We start from the raw sequence: 21,386 nt of genomic DNA, 5'->3' as shown, positions 1-21,386 counted from the left end.
CCCCACTCTTTCCTGTACCACACTCTATAGCCAGGTTGGTTTATGTAGTTCTAGGGGTGGAACTCAGGGCTTCTTACAAGCTAGGCAAGCATGCTACCCACTCTGTCAGCTTCCTTTTGGGTGATTCTTCATCCTTCTGGTCTCAGGGATGGGTGGAGCTGATGCTTGCAGATCTCCTCAGAAAGCCTCTGGGCCTGCCGTAATCTCCATATATTGCGGGCCCTAAAGGATGCTACCTGCCTCCTTTCTCTGTGCATCCTCTTGTCACTACATCTGCCCTCTTACATCCCTGGGAAGTGGGTCAGAATAGTTGTTATCATCACCGGTAAATGGAAGACCCACGACAGGTCAGGTGGCTTTCTCAAGGTCATGTGATCCATCTATGTGGTTCAAACCACTGGCTGTCTTCTGCACTCATGCAGCGGGGCCTTTGGTGTTTTTACTCAAACACTCAGTAGTGGCTGCCTACAAACTGACAGATGGATTGAGCGCTCTCTGGATTTTGTAGATGAGAATTCCCTTTGGCTTAGGGGTGCAGTGCAGGAGCTCTTGCCCAGCATTCCGAGGTAGGAGAGTCTTGATCTGATGTTAGATTAGTTTTCTCAAAACAGTCCTGCGTCTTCTCAAGCACCCTGGAAGGCTCTCTGCTACCAAGGAAAGGAAGGAAGAAAGGGAAAGAAAGGAGGGAGGGGAAGGAGAGGGAGAGGGAAAGGGAGAGGGAGAGGGAGAGGGGAGGGGGAGGGGGAGGGGGAAGGGGGAGGGGAAGGGGAAAGGGGGAGGGGGAGGGGGAGAGAGAAACAGAGAGAGAGAGAGACAGAGACAGAGAGAGAGAGAGACAGAGAGACAGAGACAGAGACATGAGACAGAGACAGAGAGAGATTAGCCTTCATGGCTGACAACTATGCAGAACTTACAGTTTGTTTTGAAGGCATACTCTGCTCATCAGCCCTACAGCTTTAGCAAAGACAATACATTTAGGATTCCTTCTTGAATGCCACTAGAACCATCCCTAGCACCAAATGTCCAGACCAAAAGAGGCACTAGGAGGAGGAACTAAGAGCACTGCAGCACTGAGTTCACTGTTGTTGTACTGGGTTTGGGAGGAGGGGAGGTATCCGATGGTGCTAAGGGACTTGTGCCCAGGGACTCACGGTGAATGAATGCAGAGGCTTGTCCTTTCTTGAAAGGCCTTCTAAGTTTAAACAGCACCTGAGCTATCTATCAGCCAGCACTCCTCCAGCTCCGGTACATGGATGCACCAAATTCCAGAAGTTGGGAGTCTGTTCAGGGGTCAGCCCCTGTTGCAACTCGGGGGAGGGTGCTCTGGGCAGCCATGTAAGCCTACTTCCTCTCCTTGAGAGCTGGAGTAAAAGGCAAGTGTCTTCCTACCTCCCTCTCCTTCCTACTTCCATTCCTTAACATTTATTCATATTTGTTTTTGTTCGTGTGTGTGTGTGTGTGTGTGTGTGTGTGTGTGTGTGTATACATACCACAGCGGGTGTGTGGAGGTCAGAGGTCAATTTGTCGGAGTCAGTTTTATCCTTCTGACATGTGGGATCTTAGGAGCTTTGGGACACTGCTCATTAACATCATCCTTGTGCTGAGAGAAGGGAGGTGTTGGCCCTTGAAGGGCTACTCAGAAAGTCTCCGCTTTTGCCTAGGTCATACCACACTTTCCTCGCTCCCTCCCCCACAAGGGTTTCAGAGTTTCAGGTCTTAAGCTAAGGTCTTTGATCCATTTAGAGACAATTTTCACGCAGCTAGATGGTCAGGAGTCTGGCTTCATCCTTCTGCATGTGAATATCTAGTTTTATTTTCCACATGACCCCCCTATACCACTCCTGAGATTTACCCAGAGGACGGAGACAACGTGTCACGGACACGTACCATGTTCACTGCAGCAATATTGACAGTAGCTAAGACATAGAACCAACTCAGGGATCCATCAACAGAGAATGGATAAGGAAAATGTGTATACAAAAAAAAGATTATTTTTTAGACATAAGCAAGAACAAAGTTATATCATTTGTAGGAAAATAGATGAAGCAGGAGATAATCATATTAAAAATTAGGTCCATTCCAAAAAGTCAAATATGGGTTTGCTCTCATTTGTGGTTTTTAGATTTTTAATGTATTGTATAAAATTATGTATGTTTATATTAAGTAAAAGTAGGAATAAAACTGCCTAGAGGTCAGAGGGGACAAACGAGAAGGGTCAGAAAGGTATAGGAGATGTGGAGATAGATGGGAGCTATATGTTCAACATAAAAGATATACATGTATGAAAACTTAACAATTAAAGTTTAAAAATGGAGGCATTAGACAGAGGACAGGTGTCCCTCTGCTCTAGGCTCCAGTGTTTCTGGGAAAGACAGGAGCATTTTCTGGTGCTCCTTCAGTTGAGGCTTGGTCTGGCTTTGATTCATCCATCTCTTCATAGAACAGACATCAGTTAGAGTCACAGACTCCTGGAGTTTAAAGTGACACGCCACACATAGGCTGCTGCATGTGCTGTGACAGGCGTGAAGATCACAGCACACCAGACCAGATGTCCCCAGACCTCTTCTGACAGGACTCAGAATGCTGGGCGAGCAGAGCCAGCTTGCCAGAGTGGAAAGGACTTTTAGGGGTCCTCCAGCATGCGGCTCGGCCCAGCATGAGTTCCCTATCAGGTGAGGGGCAAGGCTGGGGGGCAGGGCGCAGGCCCCAGCCCTGCTTTTTACAACACAGTCATCTTCAGGTTGTTCATACATCAGCCTAATTATGTTAGGAAAGGAGAGTTTTACCTTCAAAGAAAGAGCCCTGGAACCATTGAGCCATTCCCACCTCGCTGAGCCTAATATACACAGTACTTACAAAGAGATTTGTGAGGTGGAGCTATTGTATATGGCTGAGAACACACAATGAATGGGGGACCTCAGATTCTGGGGTGCTAGGGGACCTTCTCAGGGATCTGACCTAGGGTTGTACTGGTGGGTGTACAGATGGGTCCAAGACTGGGGTCATCTCTCAAGGCCTCTAAGAGGCTCCTTTAATATCTGCTGGAGCTGACTCTGTGTATATAGTTCAGAGAGCCATGCCTGAATGAGTCCGGGGGACCTTACAACTCTGCAGCTCCTTGGTGTAGAATGCCCGCCACGAGTGCAGCTCAGACTGATTGCTGTCCCCAGGGATGGAATTGCACCATCTTATGGGACACTCTGGATCAGTTTTACCAAATTTAGTGCCACAAAGTTCTTTCTTGAATGTCAGAAGCAGTCTTCGGAGGAATTGGGAGCTGAATCGCAGGATGACGAGAATCACAGCATCTTAAAAATCCTTTAGCAGCAGGGCTGAGGACGTGGCTCACTTGGTAGAGTGCGGGCCTAGCGTGCGCTAAGTCCTGGGTTCCATTCCCAACACTGCATAAACCAGGTGTGATGGTATACTCCCATGATCCCAGAATTTGGGAGGTAGAGGCAGGAGGATCAGAAGTTCAAAGCCACCCTTGACTACATAGCTACATAGTAAGTTTGAGGTCAGCCTGGGCTACACAAGACCCTATATTATAAAAACAAGCCAGGGAGGTGAGATGATTTAGCACAGAAAGATGCTAACCTTAGTTTGTTCCCCAGGTTCCATGTGATAGGAAAGAACCAATTCCAGTAAGTTGTTCTCTAATGTCCATACATGTGCTGTGAAACCTTCCTTTCCCTTCTCTTGCACCGTGTGTGTGTATCTGTGTGTGTGTCTGTGTTTATCTCTATAAATAAGTAAATAAATGAATAAATAAATGTAACAGAAAGATTGAAAGTTTAAAAAATAAAACAAGCAAGCAAATACACAACCCCGTGTTTTGTGTTGCAGATGAGCAGGACACTTGATACCACAAACTACTAGAGAGACAACTGTAACTCCAGTTCCAGGGACTCTGACTTGCATGTAGGCAAAATACCAATGCACACAAAATAATAAAAAATAAATTATTGAAAAAGAAAGAAAACCAGGAAACCAGGTCTCACATCCGTACTCTCCACAACTTCGTTTCCATAAATTTGGAAATCTAATGATCAGCCAAGGCAAGCCGTTACCTGAGGCCACCCTGCTGGTGCCTCTTCTGTGAAGTAGGACTGGGTCTCCCACGGAGGCAGCTAGATTCATATCTAGATCCTCACGGGGTTTTATTCACAATAGATAGGTATGATAACTCCACATGACAGTCCAAAGTCATCCCCTTTGCATGTGTCCCCTTCCTGTCTGTCTGGGCCTGGGGAGCTGGGGAGCGCCAGGCCCCACCCCAGACAAGTACCCGCTAGCAGCTTCCCAGAAGAGAATGGAGTAGGGCCAGCATGCAGAGACCTGCTTCCTGTTCCACTGGGGCCCAGGCTGGACTCTCTCCAGACATGTCAGTGGGCCCCAACCTCACCCCATCGCAGGCTCTGATTCATTGAGAACTGAGAATATAAGACACTCGGCAGGCTGTACTCAGGCAGAGCGTGTTCATGATCACAACTTTTCTTCATTTTCCTAAAACCCAGTGGGTAAGAAGTTCTCAACAGCCCATCTTCTAGACCAGGATAACAAGGTTTCCAGAGATCAAGCAATGGACTCAGCAATACAGTTGGCTGAGGGATGGCGCTGGGACTAGGGTTCTAAGAAAATAGCATCACTTTCTGGTGGCCCCGTTGGGGGAAAAATCCCTGGCTGTCATTCTCACTCTGAAACTCTGGGCAAATCCCCTTCTTCCTCCGGGACTTTATTTTCCTTCCCCTTAAAAACAGATTTATCTTATTTTTAATTATGTGTATGTGTACCAGTATGTGGGTATGTGTCCACAAGTCCAGGTGCTGATGGAGGCCAGGAGAGAATGTTGGGTCACCTATAGTCAGAGTTACAAGTGGTTGTGAGCCACCAGATGTGAGTGCTGGGAACAAACTGGTCCTTGGGAATTTAAGTGCTTTTAACTTTTGAGCCATCTATCCAACCCCATATCCCACCCCCACCCCCACCCCCCTGCTCTGAACAGACCATTTCCAAAGATTCCATTTTCTTCTCTCATGACTTGCCCTAGGTTCAGAGCCTCCCATTTTCAGCTGGTATCAATCCAGCTGGGTGTAGACCCAGTATTGACCCCCCCACCCCCACCCAGTGGAGTTCCCACTACTAGTAAGGAGCTCTTCGTGGAGTCCGATGTTCAGTGGGGGAGGACTGCCACTGGATAAACAGGGTGATGCTAAAGACCCTGAAATGACACAGATGGTATTGGGGGAAGGTTGCTTCAAATGGGGGTCAGCAGGGTCTTGTGAGAGAGGCATAAGTGGAGGGAGCCACAAAATCAACCGTCTTGAGGCAGCTCCCCTCTCCCCCGAATGTGTTTACAGAGGGAAAAGGTAACCGCCAGTATATCAGTAGCTTGGGGAATGGTGTGACGGCATCACCAGGTGGCTCCGGGACCCTTTACACCATCCTAAGGTGATAAGATCCTAATCTAAGATCTATGGGAAACTTAGAAAAATTTTCACTGGTAATGATATGACGATATGAACTGCTGTGCATTTTTACAAGAAGTCTCATGTAGTGCTCCTGGGTATGGGAGGTTCAGAGGGTAAGACAGGGAGGCCTGGGTGCCTCTGTACCCTGAGAGCATGCTCACCTGTTGGCACTAGGTGCCAGGAAACAGCCACGTGTAGGCACAGTGTCCTCCCTCCATAGGTTGCCTGCCCACTGAGGCTGTCTGTCAGTCCTATACTTTGCATGGGGGTACATACATCCCCAGGGTGTTCTCTCTCTGCTTCTCAACCCCCAGGAAGACCCTGTGGCCACCTCATCCCTACAGTGCATCTTAACGGGTCGGCTTGGCGCCTATGCCGGCTGAGCCTGCTCTTGTTGGGACCTGCCCATTGCTGGTGCTGACCCAGGGGAACAGGAAGCGCCCTACACAGCGGGGCAAGCAGAGCAGCTAGGGCGGGCTGCAAGCGCCTGGCTCCCTGGAGCTGAGGATCCTTGACTGGGGTAAGTGCTCTTTCCTCCCGGGATTTCAACTTCAGTGAGCACACAATCTAGTGAGAGCTGGGGCTGCTTGAGGGTCCGGGGGCGGGGTCCCTGGATAGCTTCTGCATTTGCTGCAGGACGGACAGTAAGGTAAGAACGTGTTGCAGTAAGGTAAGAACGGGGCGGTAGGGGCTGGGGTGAGGTGGTGGGCACGAGGGTGAGAAACGCTGATTTGGGGGCCTCCAAGTGTGGTGTCTGCCTCTGTCCTGTATCCTTTTGCAGAGGTTACCTCCAGGCGCCCCAACACAGTCTTAAGCGGCAGACTGTGGTGTTGAAGGGTGGGCTAGACCCTGCCTCTTTTCTGTCCCAGGCTTCCAGAACCCGGGTCAGGTGGGCTTTTCCGTTGCTGCCTCCCATCTTGAAACATTTCCTGCAGGCTGACAGGGAACCCTGTGCCCTGCACACTGGGGACTCTGAGAAGAGGTGGCGCCCTTCGTTCCCCCTTGGCCTGGAAATTTAACTCTTCGGTGTCTTTGAAGAGCAAGATAACCAGAAAAACGAGTCTGTCCCGTCTTACCCAGGAATGCTCCACACATGGCCCACAGCCAGGGTGTTCCTGGGAATGGAGTTCCCAGGGGCAGACTGGGCTTTAGCCCTCTCACTAGGCTCCCCAGTCGGCTCCTACCTGCGGGTCTCTGGAGCAGGCTCAGCTCTATGGGATACAGCAAGCGAGTAGAGAGGACCAAAGAGTCAGGAGGTTAGTTCAAGGAGGACCAGTTCCTTGGACCAGTTCAGACCTAGCCACCCACCATATGAACTGGCGAAAGCCATATCTCCAGAATGGGACTCTTTGCCCGTTTGCACACGAGTACAGAGCCCCTTTGAGGTCCATTTTTGGCTGTGACATTTCCCTGAGACTAGGAGGTTCCTATCTGGAGTTAAGGCCTGGCCACAGTGAGTAGGGGTGAGCTAGGTGTCGCTAAGCCTGAGACAGGGGAAGCAGCCCAGCCAGCGACTACAGAAGCTCCATGCAGGTCCTGGTCTGTCTCCTGGTAGGTACAAGGCCTCATCCTTCCCATTCTTAATAATGGCTACTCTTGGTAAGACATACCTCATATAGATCTCTGCTAGATCCCTTGCCTGCATTTCCCCCTTTAATTTACACAACACTGCTATAAGATAGTCACCCATACTTTTTTTTTTTTTAAGACAGGGTCTCATGTTGCCTAGCCTGGCCTCAAACTTGATATGTAAATAAGAATGACCTTGAACTTCTGGTCCCCTTCCTCTATCTCCTGTGCGCTGAGTTTACAGGCATCAAGCAACTCTATTGATTTAACCATATCTTCAACCCTAAATACTACACAAACATATATATCATATTATTTTTAAATAATATGTGTATGTATGTGCCAATGTGTGGGCATGTATAAGTGAGTGTGGGTGCCTGCAAGAGGCCAAAAGAAGGTGTCAGATTCGCCGGAGCTGGAGTTAGATGTAATTGTGAACTGCCTGATGTGGCACTGGGAGCCAAACTCTGGTCCTCTGGAAGAGCAGTATGTACTCGTAACCACTGAGACATCTTCACCAGCACCACCTAGATACTATTTTTATCCCTATGTTATGGAATAAGGAATCCAGGTTCACAGAGGCCAGGGACTTGCTGGAGGGTTAAATGGAGAGCGGAGGTTGAGATCCAGGTAACCTGGTGCCAGATCTGGGATCCTGATGACACTGCTTGTCTGTATAGTCTCTGTGTGAACAGATACAGTTCATTCCAGCCCTGGCTCAGCACCAGTGGAGGGGTCTTACATGGAGAAACTGCTAAGCTTGTATCCTTGGCTAAGAGGTGGAACAATTTTACCTTCTCAAGGTAGCCACAAAGGTTTCTGGGGGTTGGTGGGAGGAGCCAATCAAAACTAGGATGTATGCACGGGATGCCACTGAGAGAATATTTCCAGCTGTCTGTGTTCAGACGCGCGGCATAAGTCAGACGGAGCCTCTGCCTGCAGCAACAGGGGGAGAGCAGGTTAACTGTGCTTTTTATTCTTCGTCCTTCATTGCGCTATTGAGGAAGGGGGATCTGGATCTGGGGGAATGGGAGGAGGAGTAAAAGAGGGTAACAAGGGTGAAGATCATCACATACATTATATTCATGTGTGAAAAATGTATTAAACCAGTCATTAAGTACAGTTAATATATGCTTTCAAAAAAGAAAGGAGCATGATGATGGGCGCTGTCTCCTCTCTGACCTGAACCCTTTCCCTCTTCTTACCCAGGAGCTTTCACCATGACGCTTGTCCTGCTGGGTGTAGCCATGGTATTGCTCCACCGTGCAGCCTGTGAGAAGCCCCTAGAAGAAACCATCACCCCCCTGACTTGGCGCTTCACTCACTCCCTATACAATGCCACCATTTATGAAAACTCTGCTCCCAAGACCTATGTGGAGAGCCCAGTGAAGATGGGCATGTATCTGGCAGAGCCCCACTGGGTGGTGAAGTACCGGATCATCTCCGGAGATGCGGCTGGAGTATTTAAGACTGAGGAGCACGTGGTGGGCAACTTCTGCTTTCTGAGAATAAGGACCAAGAGCAGCAACACGGCGCTTCTCAACAGGGAGGTGCGAGACAGCTACACGCTCGTCGTGCAAGCCTCAGACAAGAGTCTGGAGTTTGAAGCGCTGACCCAAGTGGTGGTCCACATCCTGGACCAGAATGACCTGAAGCCACTCTTTTCCCCACCTTCCTACAGATTCACCATCTCCGAGGACAGGCCCCTTAAGAGCCCCATCTGCAAAGTCACTGCCACAGATGCCGATCTGGGCCAGAATGCCGAGTTCTATTACGCCTTTAATGCCAGGTCAGAGGTGTTTGCCATCCATCCCACCAGTGGGGTGGTCACTGTGGCCGGGAAACTGAATGTCACATGGCGAGGGAAGTATGAGCTCCAGGTGCTGGCTGTGGATCGCATGAGAAAAATCTCAGAGGGCAATGGGTTTGGCAACTTGGCTCCGTTGGTAATTTATGTGGAGCCTGTACACAGGAAACCCCCAGTTATCACCTTAGTGGTCCTGAATCCACCAGAGGGTGATGAAGGTGACATTTATGCCACTGTCACAGTGGATACAAATGGTTCAGGAGCTGAAGTAGATTCTCTGGAGGTGGTTGGTGGTGACCCTGGAAAGTACTTCAAAGTCCTCAAGTCCTATGCCCAAGGCAATGAGTTCAATTTGGTGGCAGTCAGGGACATTAACTGGGCGGAACACCTTCATGGCTTCAACATCAGCCTCCAGACCCACAGTAGGAGCAGATTTCCATCCCGCTCCATCATCAGGGCTTTCCATCTCCCACCATACACGCTGGCCAACCTCAGATTCGAGAAAGCCGTTTACAGAGTAAAGCTCAGCGAATTTTCTCCTCCTGGAAGCCGCGTAGCATTGGTGAGGGTCACCACAGCTCTCCCCACTTTGCGTTATGCTCTAAAGCCATCCTCAGGCAGCACAGTGTTCAAGTTGAATGCTCGCACAGGCCTGATCACCACCACGAAGCCTGTGGACTTCCATGAGCAAAACCAGTACCAGCTCCATGTTAAAACTTCCCTGGGTCAGGCTACCACCACCGTGATCATTGATATTGTGGACTGTAACAACCACGCCCCAGTCTTTAACAGATCGTCCTACGAAGGTACCTTGGATGAGAACATCCCTCCTGGTACCAGTGTTTTGACTGTGACAGCCACAGACCAGGACCACGGGGACAATGGACACATCACCTATTCCATTGCTGGCCCCAAAGCTGTGCCATTCTCTATTGACCCTTACCTGGGGGTCATCTCCACCACCAAATCCATGGACTACGAACTCATGAAGAGAATTTATACCTTTCGGGTCCGAGCGTCAGACTGGGGGTCCCCTTTTCGCCAGGAGAAGGAGGTGTCCGTCTCTCTGAGGCTCAAGAATTTGAATGACAACCAGCCTATGTTTGAGGAAGTCAACTGCACTGTGTCTCTCCGTCAAGACGCGCCGGTCGGGAAATCGATAATGGCTGTGTCTGCAATAGACATGGATGAACTTCAGAACCTAAAATATGAAATCGTGTCTGGCAACGAACAAGACTATTTCCATCTCAACCATTTCTCAGGAGTGATATCTCTCAAACGCTCTTTCATGAATCTCACTGCTGTTCGGCCCACTGTCTATTCTCTGAAGATTACAGCCTCTGATGGCAAGAACTACGCCTCCCCGACAACTCTGAAAGTCACTGTGGTGAAGGACCCTCGCTCCGAGGTCCCGGTACAGTGTGATAAAACGGGAGTGCTGACCCATATCACAAAGACCATCCTCCAGTCTGCTGGGCTTCAGGGCCAAGAGATGGGTGAAGAAGACTTCACCTCCCTTGGCAACTATCAGATCAACCATCATGCTCCTCAGTTTGAGGACCACTTCCCCCAGTCCATTGACATTCTGGAGCAGGTTCCCGTCAACACCCCCTTGGCCCACCTGGCAGCCACTGATCCAGATCCTGGCTTTCATGGCAGACTAGTCTATGTGATTGCAGATGGCAATGAGGAAGGTTGTTTTGACATTGAGCTGGAGACTGGGCTGCTCACGGTGGCAGCAGCCTTGGACTATGAGACCACCAGCTTCTATGTCCTCAATGTGACCGTGTATGACCTGGGCACTCCTCCGAAGTCCTCCTGGAAGTTGTTGACAGTGACTGTGAAAGACTGGAATGATAAACCACCCAGGTTTCCTCCAGGTGGATACCAGCTCACCATTTCTGAGGACACAGAAGTTGGAACCACTGTCGCAGAGCTGAAGACAAGGGACACCGACTCAGAGGACAACGGGAGGGTTCGCTACACCCTACTGACCCCTACAGAGAAGTTCTCTCTCCATCCACTCACTGGGGAGTTGGTTGTAACAGGACAGCTTGACAGGGAATCAGAGCCTCAGTACATACTCAAGGCAGAGGCCAGGGACCAGCCCACGAAGGGCCACCAGCTCTTCTCTGTCACCGACGTGATAGTCACATTGGAGGATATCAATGACAACCCTCCCCAGTGTATCACAGAGCACAGTAGCCTGAAGGTGCCAGAGGACATGCCCCTTGGGACAGTCTTGACATTCCTAGATGCTTCTGATCCTGACTTGGGCCCTGCAGGTGAAGTGAAATATATCTTGGTGGATGATGTCCATGGAACCTTCCGGGTGGACCCGATGACTGGCGCTCTGAGTCTGGAAAAAGAGTTGGACTTTGAGAGGCGGGCTGGTTACAATCTGAGCTTTTGGGCCAGTGACAGTGGGAGGCCTCTAGCCCGCCGGACCCTCTGCCACGTAGAAGTGTTAGTCATGGATGTAAATGAGAATCTCCACTCTCCCCACTTTTCATCCTTTGTATACCAGGGCCAGGTGCAGGAGAACAGCCCTGCAGGGACCCAGGTGATGGTAGTCACAGCTCAGGATGATGACAGTGGCTTGGATGGAGAGCTCCAGTACTTCCTACGGGCTGGCACTGGCCTGGAAGCCTTCAGCATCAACCAAGACACAGGTACTGGGGTGAGGTACATGGAGAGGCAGGGCCTGGAGGACAGTAGGATGAGCGAAGCACAGGGACAAGTGGAGATTCACCCTTCTGCTCCTTGTATTTTAAATCTGTCTTTATGAGGAATTTTACGGCAGACTTTTGTAGACTCACACCCATATAAATGCATGTGTAAAATTCATACTATATGTGTAGAATAGACATATATATATATATATATATATATATATATATATGTCCCATTTACGAAAGTAATACATGAGAGCTATACACTTTTTTCTTGTTTTAAACTCTTTTTTTTTTTTTAAAGATTTACCTATTTTATTTGTGTGAAAACACTGTAGCTGTTTTCAGACACACCAGAAGAGGGCATTGGATCCCATTACAGATGGTTGTGAGCCACCATGTGGTTGCTGGGAATTGAACTCAGGACCTCTGGAAGAGCAGCCAGTGCTCTTAACTGCAGAGTCCTCCCTCCAGCCTCTTCTTTTTATCTTTGAGACTACAATTTTTAAAAAGATTTATTTATTATTATATGTAAGTACACTGTAGCTGTCTTCAGACACACCAGAAGAGGGGATCAGATATCATTATGGGTGGTTGTGAGCCACCATGTGGTTGCTGAGATTTGAACTCAGGACCTTTGGAAGAGCAGTCAGTGCTCTTAACCGCTGAGCCATCTCTCCAGCCCCCGAGACTACAATTTAATACATTTCTCCTTTCCTCTTCTTCCTCTAAACTCTCCCATACACGCCTCCTTGCTCTCCTTAAAGCTGTGGCCTCTTTTTGTTTCTTTACTAATTGCTATTGCATGCATATATGTATATGTACATACATGTATATTCCTAAATATAACCTATCCGCACATATAATGCTACCTGCATGTATGTGTATGTTTTCAGGGCAGACCGTTTGGCACTGGACAATCAGTTGGTATGCTTTTCTCTGGGGTAAGGCAGAGCACTCTCAGGCTTCCTTAGCTGCCTATAGATCCGTGTGTAGAAGTCTTGTGGCCTTCTCTCCATCCAGTTTGGCACATATGTTCACTGGTGTCCTCCTTGTTCAGCTTACATTTGGGCGGTCATGTTGGTGAGACTCCATGGGTGTAGCTTCTGATTACTAGGAAACACAATCTCAGAGCAAACTCCCTGACTTTCTGCCTCTCACAGTCTTTCTACCCAATCTTCTACAGAGTTCCCTGAGCCCTAGGTGCAGGAGTGTCTTGTAGATGTATCTGTGGTGACTGGGCTCCACAGCTCTGCATTTTGATAGGTTGTGGTTTTCTGTAATGATCCCCATCTGTTGCAAAGAGACGCTTCTTTGATGAGGGAGGAAGACATATCTGTGGGAAAAGGGACAAATGCATAGACTGTTGTTGGGGATTATGCTGGTTTAGTAAATTAGTGGTTGTAGATTCTTCTCCAGTATCTATGATTTCATCATTAGCACTGAGTAGTCAGCGAGGTTTCCAGGATCAATCATGGCCTCCCTCTTGCTGAGCAGGTCTTAAGTCCAATTAGAGAGCTTTTAGTTACCACCAAGGTATACTTGCCACTACTAGGGTTATTGTGCCATGGTGTTTGTTGCTGTGGTTCGTGGGCATCACAGCTAGGTAGGACTGTTGGTCACCTCCCTCCTTTGGATGCTTGCATGGTGCTTCCTGGTACCATGAACGCTAGTCCTCTCAGGGACGAGGCTTTCAAGTTGGTTCCAGTTCAGGGCTCTCTGGGCCCTGTTTTGGAAGAACATGGTGTCTTCAGTAATAAGGACTTACCTTTCAGCTCTGGTACTTTCCAAGGGCAACAGCAATAAGCTCTGTGTTCTGAGAGCCTCTTGAACAACCCTGGCCAGCAATTCAAAAAAAGGCTTCTTATGTCTGGTGTTGGGGGTTTTGTTTCGTTGGTCTTTGGCTCTTGGAGGAATCCCGTTGGTCCAGATGGTAAAGGTTCATTACACACCGAATTATATGTATTATAGGTGTTTGAGGTTTTTGTTTGTTTTTCAGTAAACAGTTAATGGTGTAATTTCTTACAGCTTTTTAAGACATACTCATTTGTTACTTTCTGCACGTCCCTTTCTTCTGGATTAATCTCCATCATCTTTCCCTAACAGACCCTCTGCTTTTTCCATTTCAGCAGATCACTTGTACCCTGCTATTCCTCTTTGCCTTCCTCCCACCTGCCTCTGTATTTTACTCTCTCCCTCCTCAGAGATGTTCTCCTTTCCCATCTCTAGGATCAGATCCTGTGTACACTGCTCTCTCTCACTACATTGCTCCCCAAACCCCACATCCTGGCAAGGATGCAGTTTCATTTTCCTGGTTTCTGTGGTTACTACGGGCTATGTACTCACATAGGAGCTTGGAGCCTTCGATAAGAGAGACTGCACCATTTGTCTTTCTGGGTCTGGGTTACGTCCATCAATATGGTTTTTCCTAGTTCCATCCATGTACCTACAGAGCTCATGATTTCATTTTTCTTTAGAGGTGAATAGTATCCCATTGTATATATGAAGCACATTTTCTCCATAACCTCGTCAGTTGCAGGACATGTCGGTTGTTTCTATTTCCTAGCTATTGTGCATATAGCAGCAATGAACATGGCAGAGCGAGTGTCTGTGGAGCAGGGTGTGGTGTCCCTTGGGCATATGGTGGGAGCCATACATCAGAGTCAAAGAGTCCATTTACTTGAGCTTTTGGAGAATTCGCTACACTGATTTCCATAGTGGCTGTGCCAGTTTGCAATCCCCGAATCACCCCCCCCCCAACATTTGCTGCCAGCACTTCCAGTTGATCTTTGTCATTCTGGCCGATGTTAGATGAAAATGCAAAAGTTGTGTTGTGTATTTCCCTAATTTCTGGAGATGATGAAAATAATTTTTTTAGATGTTTATTTTTTTCCTTCTTTTGAAAACTCTCTGCTCAGAGTCCAGACCCATTTTTGAATGAGTTGTTAGGATTTTTTTAAAAGCTTGCTTGTTGTTTGTTTGTTTGTTTGTTTGTTTGTTTGGTGAGTTCGTTGTATAGTCTGGATATTAATCCTCTTTCAGACATATAGCTGGCAAAAATTCCCTCTCATCCTATGGGTTTCCTCTTCAGCGGGTTGGGAGGTTCTGTAGCTGTGCAAAAGCTTTGGAATTATGAAATCCTATTTGTCAGTTGTTGGCTGTAATTCATGGAAGTAGAGTTTGATGCAGGAAGTCCCTTCTTCCACCTGTATCACACAGGCACTGCCTGCACTTTCTTCTGACAGGTTCAGTATTTCGGCTTTCAAACTTATGTCTTTGGTTAGTCTGGAATTAGTTTGGGGGCAATGTAGTAGAGACTGGTATGAGTTCATTCTTCTGCATGTGGCTCCCCAGTTTTTCCAGAGCTATTTGTGGAGGATGGTTTCTTTTCTCTAGCATATGTTAATGGCATTTTCGTGAAATATTAAATAACCGTTTGCACGTACTCACGTTTGGGTCTCTGGTTTTTGTTTCTTTGCTCTATATGTCCGCTTTTGTGCCAATACCATATTGTTTTATTGCTGTGGTTCTGTAATAATATCTTGAGGTGTGAAGTTGTAGTTTGTTTCCAGGGTGAAGAGCAGAGTAGTGTGGTGGATAGAGTATTCCACTTACTAGATTCTAGATCCAGCTCTCTTAATCTCTGTTTCCTCTCTCTCCTCCTGCTCCTCCTCCTCCTCCCCTCACCCTTCTCCTCTTCCTCTCTCCAGGGCCTCTGTGTAGCTCTGGCTGGCCTGGAACTCACTCTGCAGACCAGGCTGGCCTCAGTCTCACAGAGATTTCCCTGCCTCTGCCTCCTGTGTGCTGAGATGAAAGTCACGCATTATGCTTAGCCCCAGCTCTTCCTCTTACTATATAATCATGACCAAATTTATGCTTCCTCTATGGGCCTCAGTTTCCCCATTTGTTACTTCTGGTCTGCTGTGCTCTGATTGTGAATCTAGACCCTGCTCCCTCATGCAGACCCCATCAGCTGGGAGTGACCAGTGAGAACTTAAGGGATAGATGGGCTGTGGCACTGTTAGAGCCTCATGCTCTAGATCAGAGCTGGCCCTTATAGGCAGTGTGTAGAGTAAATGGACCAAAAAAATGCAGCTAAGCCCCTAGGACCATGAAGTGACAAAGTAGGGGACAGAAATGTATTCCTCAAACCCCTAACCAGCAATTTGAAAATCTGTCAGGATTTAAGGACTAGTGGAATCAGGTCAAGGCCACTATAGGACATCTCACTTACAGATGTGAAGGGACTAGCTGGCACTTGGGTTGAAAGAACTGGTGGAATCTGATAAACTTCTACTGTCTCTTGGAAGCCTTGTATATGTCTGTATGTCAGAAGTGAGGGCCCGTTTTAGCAGAGAAAGGCTGAGAAGTTCTACTAAATGGACATCCACCTTAGCATCTCCCACCTCATACTGACAGCCCTGCCCTCTTTCCCTGAACTTCCTGTCAACGTTCTTTCCACATACAGATCAGTAGATGTTGGGTGAGGTGAGCTTTTTCTTTTTCTTTATTTATATGTGCATGCAGAGAGAGGGGGGAGAGAGAGAGGGGAGAGAGAGAGAGAGAGAGAGAGAGAGAGAGAGAGAGAGAGAGAGAGAGAATATGAATCTGTGTGTATGTATATCTATATATGCATTCATGTGTGTGTGTGTGTGTGTACTGGACAGACATGTGTGAGTGTGTCCATAGACATGTGGGCAGACACATCAAAGCCAGAGGTTGATAAATTAGGCTTCATCCTCTATTGATCTCCACTTTATTGTCTGAGACAGTCATCACAGAACCCAGAGCTCACTGCTGCAGCTAGACTGGCAGCCAACAAGCTCCACAGACTCTTCTGTCTCTGCCACTCCTCCTCCCTAGTGCCGGGAATCATGGGTACATGGTACCATTCCCAGTTTTTATGTAGGGGCTGGAGATCAGGTCCTTATGCAGCAGACACTTCACTGAGTCATCTCCCTAGCTCTGGGTAGAGTGGTTTCTAAAGCCTCTCTGAAATCTCAGTATATTTAGTTTGATCACTTGCTGTCCCCAGGAATGCTCGAGACTCTGGCACCTCTGGACCGAGAATTCACACCCTACTACTGGTTGACGGTGTTAGCTGTGGACAGAGGCTCCGTTCCCCTCTCTGCTGTCACTGAAGTCTACATTGAGGTTACAGACATCAATGACAACATTCCCTCCATGTCTAGACCTGTGTTCTACCCCTCTGTCAAGGAAGATGCCCCCTTGGGTACCTCTGTGCTTCAACTGGAGGCCTGGGACCCAGACTTCAGCTCTCAAGGGAAGCTGACCTTCAACCTCACCAGTGGGAACCACATGGGACATTTCATCGTTCATCCATTCACAGGTGAGGCCCAGAAAGCTGGAGGAACAGGGATATATAGATCTACAAAGCAGTTTCTTGGAGTGTTCCTGAGGTGGCATCAGGGCCACCTGCAAACAGGTCAGAAATTCCAATTCTCAGGCCCCTATACTAGACCTATCTAATCCATATTCAGAGGGCAGACTCTAGAAATGTATGTTTTAGCAAGCATGGCATTCTGATGGGTGTCAAAGTTAAGATACATTTCACTCCACCTAAGGAGAATATGTTAAAATCTTTCTTGTCTTGGAGTCCAACACATGTCCCAGAGGTCAAGCTGAAATTAGTTCAGGCCCTTGGATGCTCTCAAACTGACCTTTATCCCTAGTCACAGCCATGGCCAGAACCATCATTGGCCTTTGTTCTACTTTATCTCTGTTGCTGTAGTAAAAACCACTCTGATCAGGAGCAACTTATGGTAGAAAGGGTTTATTCAATAAATATACTTTATTGGCTTAGACTTCCGGGTCACACTCTGTCATTGAGGGAAGTCAGGGTAGGAACTTAAGGCAGGAGCCATGAAGGAACAGTCTTCAGGCTGGCTCTCTGCCTTATTTACGGGCTCATGCATACCTAGCTTTCTTATGCAGCCCAGGACCACCTGCCCAGAAAATGGTACTACCCACAGTGAGCTACATCAATGAACTATCAAGCCGATCCTCTGCAGACATGCACACAGGTCAATTTGATCTAAGCAATTCCTCAATTGAGGCTTTTCTTTCAGATGACTCTAGGCTGTGTCCAGTCAACAAGCAAAGCTCACTAGGACAGTCCCTATTGCAGACAAGCCTCAAACCTGCCCATGAAAAACTAACGACTGTCATCCCACTCATGTCCCATCAGCCTTCTCACAGGCCAAGGGTGGTTAGAAGGCCAAACAGGTCACCCTGTTGCAGCAGCCAGCTGCAGAGGACCCCCCCCCCCCAAAGATATCTGACTCGACTCAGAAACTTAAAGCACAAATTTGCCAACTTGTAGTCCACACTGGCAAATTCCAGAGAACATTCCAGATCTCTGAGTGTTCTTCAGAAACGGCATGCTCTGATCACACTTCCCCCACATTCTCTGAGGGACACAGTAGACCAGAGGCTGACAGCAGCTCACTGAGCAGATCCCACGGACATTCTTTGGTCCCACAGTCCCCTCCCCTACCCCTGTTGTCTTAGTCCCAGCCTGCCTCCTCCAGTTATGGCACCTGACATTCTTGTTCCCGCTGGAGTCTGACAGAGGCTACAGGCCTCCTGGAAGGAAGGATGACCTTTCCATGTGACCCAATCTTTCCCACCACAATGCACTCTTGCTGTAAAAGGACAGACTGTAGAGGGGGGACGAGAAGGTGTTTGTGGGCTTTCCCAGGAGCCCCAGAGAGAAGTGGGGCAAAGAGTAGGTAAGGGATGCTCGTCTCTTTGACACTGAAGACTTTGGTGAGAGCCTTTTCTGTTAACCTTTGACCTCAGGCTATAGACACATCCTCTTCTCTCTGAACTGAGGGAACTTTTCTTTTAGAAAACAGGTCCAAGCAGGTTCTCCCCTCAGGCTCACCCCACGTCCCCAAGGTACCACACCCACACCCCTATGCCCCACTCCTCTTTCCAGAAGAGTGAGGAGATGGATCCCTCACCTAAGGCATTAAGGCCTAGGCTTCTCCCAATCCCTCTTCTATTTACTGTCAACAGTCCTCTGGCAGCAGGCCTGGCCTGATGCCCTTGCAGGCAGGCTCCTCCCAGATTTCCTGCAGCCAGGCAGAAGAAATCATGACTGACTAGCGGGGAATCACATCCACCACCAGCCCCCAACCCACCTTCCTCATGGAAGCCACCTTACCATTCCACATCCCCACTACAGAAGCCTGGCAGGTTTCTCTGTGTCCTCCAGATAAAGCAAGGGTCTCCTGTGTCCCACAAGCTGGTACCTTAACGGGCCCCCCTGACTTCTCTGGCTTTGCTGTATCCCTCCCACCAGACCTTTTTTGGCTCCAACAGGGCTGTGTCAACATTAAAAGCACAGGTCTCATCTTAAAGGGAATAAGAGAGAGTTGACTCTGGAGACACCGTGTGTGACTGTAGCCTGGGAACACAGATTTAGGTTACCCTGATCAAATTCCACATTCAAAGTGGGTGCAGTTTCACAGGGTTTTATAGTTTTACAGAACAAAGAAAGTCATAAATCTAGCCAGCTTTAAAATATATTGGCGGGGAATACCAGAGAGGCAGATACATCAAAATGGGGAAGCTTTTTTATAGACCCAAGATGCTATCTGATGACGTTCTTCACTCCTGGATTGGTGGAAGCTAGTGTTCTGCTAAGTTAACAGCTTCTAAGACATTTTTATTTATTACTATGAGGTATTAGTTCAGATACAGAGTGGGCCAGGGAATGGCTGTTCCAGAAGGCTCGATTAGCCCCAGTTAAGGTGATAAGTCTCTGCACTTACAAAGTTCCAGTCTCTCCATAGGACTGAAATTCCAATTAGTTGGCCAGTCTCTGCAGACACACACTCCTTCCAGGAGAAGTTGTTGTTGTTATTGATGATGATGTCTAGATATTGTTTCTTCAGGAATTTTTGTTCACAGCAGCTTCGGACCATAGAAACTCTTAACATGGGTTTTGCGACATACTACAGGAGTCTCTCCTTGCTCTCTTAATATGTAGTCCTGGCTGGCCTAGAACTTGCTAAGTAGAATAGGCTGACCTTGAACTCACAGAGAACTGCCTGCTCTGTCTCCCTAGTTCTGCGATTAAAAGCTTGGCTGACTACATGTCAGACTTCCACTCTCTTTTTGTCTGTGTGGCCTCTGGTCTCTCACAGAGACCAGCCAGATGGTCCCTAATATCATAACAAACATGCTGGTACCGCTAATATACCACTCAGCCCACAGTACTCATTCAAATAATTGTTCTGCTACTCCATCACCACTGGCCTTCTACAAGTCCCTAAAAAGGGAAGTTAACTGCTTTTGCCAGCCAGAGCATCTTCAGTACCTGGCAGTGCCACAGAGTACAGTACAAGCTCCCTAAGCAATTGTTGAATGGGTGAATGAGTCCTTGTGGATAACCCAGGCATGTACCCAGCAAATGCTTAAAGAGGTCTCCCCTGAGAGGCCTCAGAGCCTTGTGCTGTGGAGAGATATAAAGAGAAATAAGACCTGCTTCTTGGTCTCAGGAAGCCAGCTCACCAGGATCATGAATGTTTGGGGGTAGATACCATAGGAACAGCAGAAAGAGTACATGCAGTTGGTAGGCGCTGTGGCTGCTCAGAGCAGGGAAAAAGCTGCTGGCTGTGGCCAAACTGCAGAGGGCTACGTGGGGCAGGGGAGGTGATATGCAGCAGTCTAGGAGGGGACAAAGACAGAGAGGGTGTTCTGAGAACCTCCAAGTGTGTGTGTGTGTGTGTGGGGGGGGATGATGAGTCTCTCATTGTGGATAGAAGCCATGGTTTGGAGACAGCCTGTTCCCACCATTTATAACTGGTGGGGTCTTGAGAAAGTTTCTGGGACCCTCTCTTAGTCCATTGCATGCTGCTCTAATTGAGGACCTCGGGATGGGTAATTGATAAGGAACACAGGATTATTTAGCTTGTGGTTCTGGGGGATGAGATGTCTAAGAGCATCGCACTGGCCCCTTGTGGGGGCACCATGGTGCAGATTAGCATGGTGAAGTATAGAGTGAGTGTGTTAGGTCTTCTCTTGCTATAAAGCCATTAATACACTCATGGGGACTCTACTCTCATGACTTCATCTGATCCTAATTACCTCCTGAGAGTCTATCTACAAATCCCATTCAGCTATGGATAGACCCAGGTATGGTGTCACGTACCTATAGTCTCAGGCAGGAAGATCAGAGTGCAAGGGCAGACTCAGCTACAGGGTGAATGAGTCAGTACCAGGACAGTGTGGGTTACGTACATAAAGAGTCTTGTCTCAAAAAGCCAAAGTAGATGAACAATAATCTGGGGATAATAGTTACAACACATGAGCTTTTGAAAGTAATGTCCATGCTAAGCACTGGTTTGTACTTAAGTTTCCACAAGTTAAATACAACCATACCAACTGCTTCCTAGATGGCTATGGGTCCTGACTGAATTAGTATGGAGTGCTATAGCTATAGAAAGAACTTAGAAGAAAGCCTGGCACATAAGGGGTCAACAACATTGGCTCTGTGATGCTGAAGGATAGAGGAGTGGGGACATTTGAATGAATAATTCGTTGGGGGAGAGCCCTAGACTTCAGTGGATCAAGGAATGAAGGAGCAGAAATCCCTCAGAGGAGACTTAACAGCTGTTGATAACTTGTCTGGGGGCAGAGGGAGAGGGAAGACTGTTCCTGAGCTGGGGTGATGGGAAAACTTAGTCTGGAGGAGAAAAGGGATAATAGTTAAATCAACAGAGTGTCACCTGGGGCTGGGAGAGGTAGGGACTTACACCACACCAGCTCAGTGGGTGTTTCCCATCCTTATATGGGGGTTCACCAGCCCTTTGAAGGAACTCAGTCATCGCTCACCAT

General features: G+C 48.1%; 1 protein-coding gene across 5 annotated transcripts in view; it reads left to right on the top strand.

Annotated features, from left to right (window-relative positions):
• The window catches only part of Fat2 (FAT atypical cadherin 2), an 86,897-nt gene that overhangs the window by 16,999 nt on the left and 48,512 nt on the right, over positions 1-21,386 (top strand). For 3 of the 5 annotated variants that reach the window (XM_006533322.4, XM_006533323.4, XM_011249019.3), the window contains exons 2-4: positions 5,786-5,991; positions 8,250-11,519; positions 16,555-16,869. In XM_006533322.4, the coding sequence (XP_006533385.1) occupies positions 8,261-11,519; positions 16,555-16,869 (3,574 nt within the window). In that variant the 5' untranslated portion in view covers positions 5,786-5,991; positions 8,250-8,260. Of the gene's footprint in view, positions 1-5,785; positions 5,992-8,249; positions 11,520-16,554; positions 16,870-21,386 lie in introns of those variants that run through there. The other 2 variants (XM_030246003.1, NM_001029988.2) reach the window with 1 other exon arrangement.

Source organism: Mus musculus, chromosome 11 (genome assembly GCF_000001635.26).
Source record: "Mus musculus strain C57BL/6J chromosome 11, GRCm38.p6 C57BL/6J".
Classification (NCBI taxonomy): Eukaryota; Metazoa; Chordata; class Mammalia; order Rodentia; family Muridae; genus Mus; species Mus musculus.
This window is presented reverse-complemented; position numbering and strand designations above follow the sequence as displayed.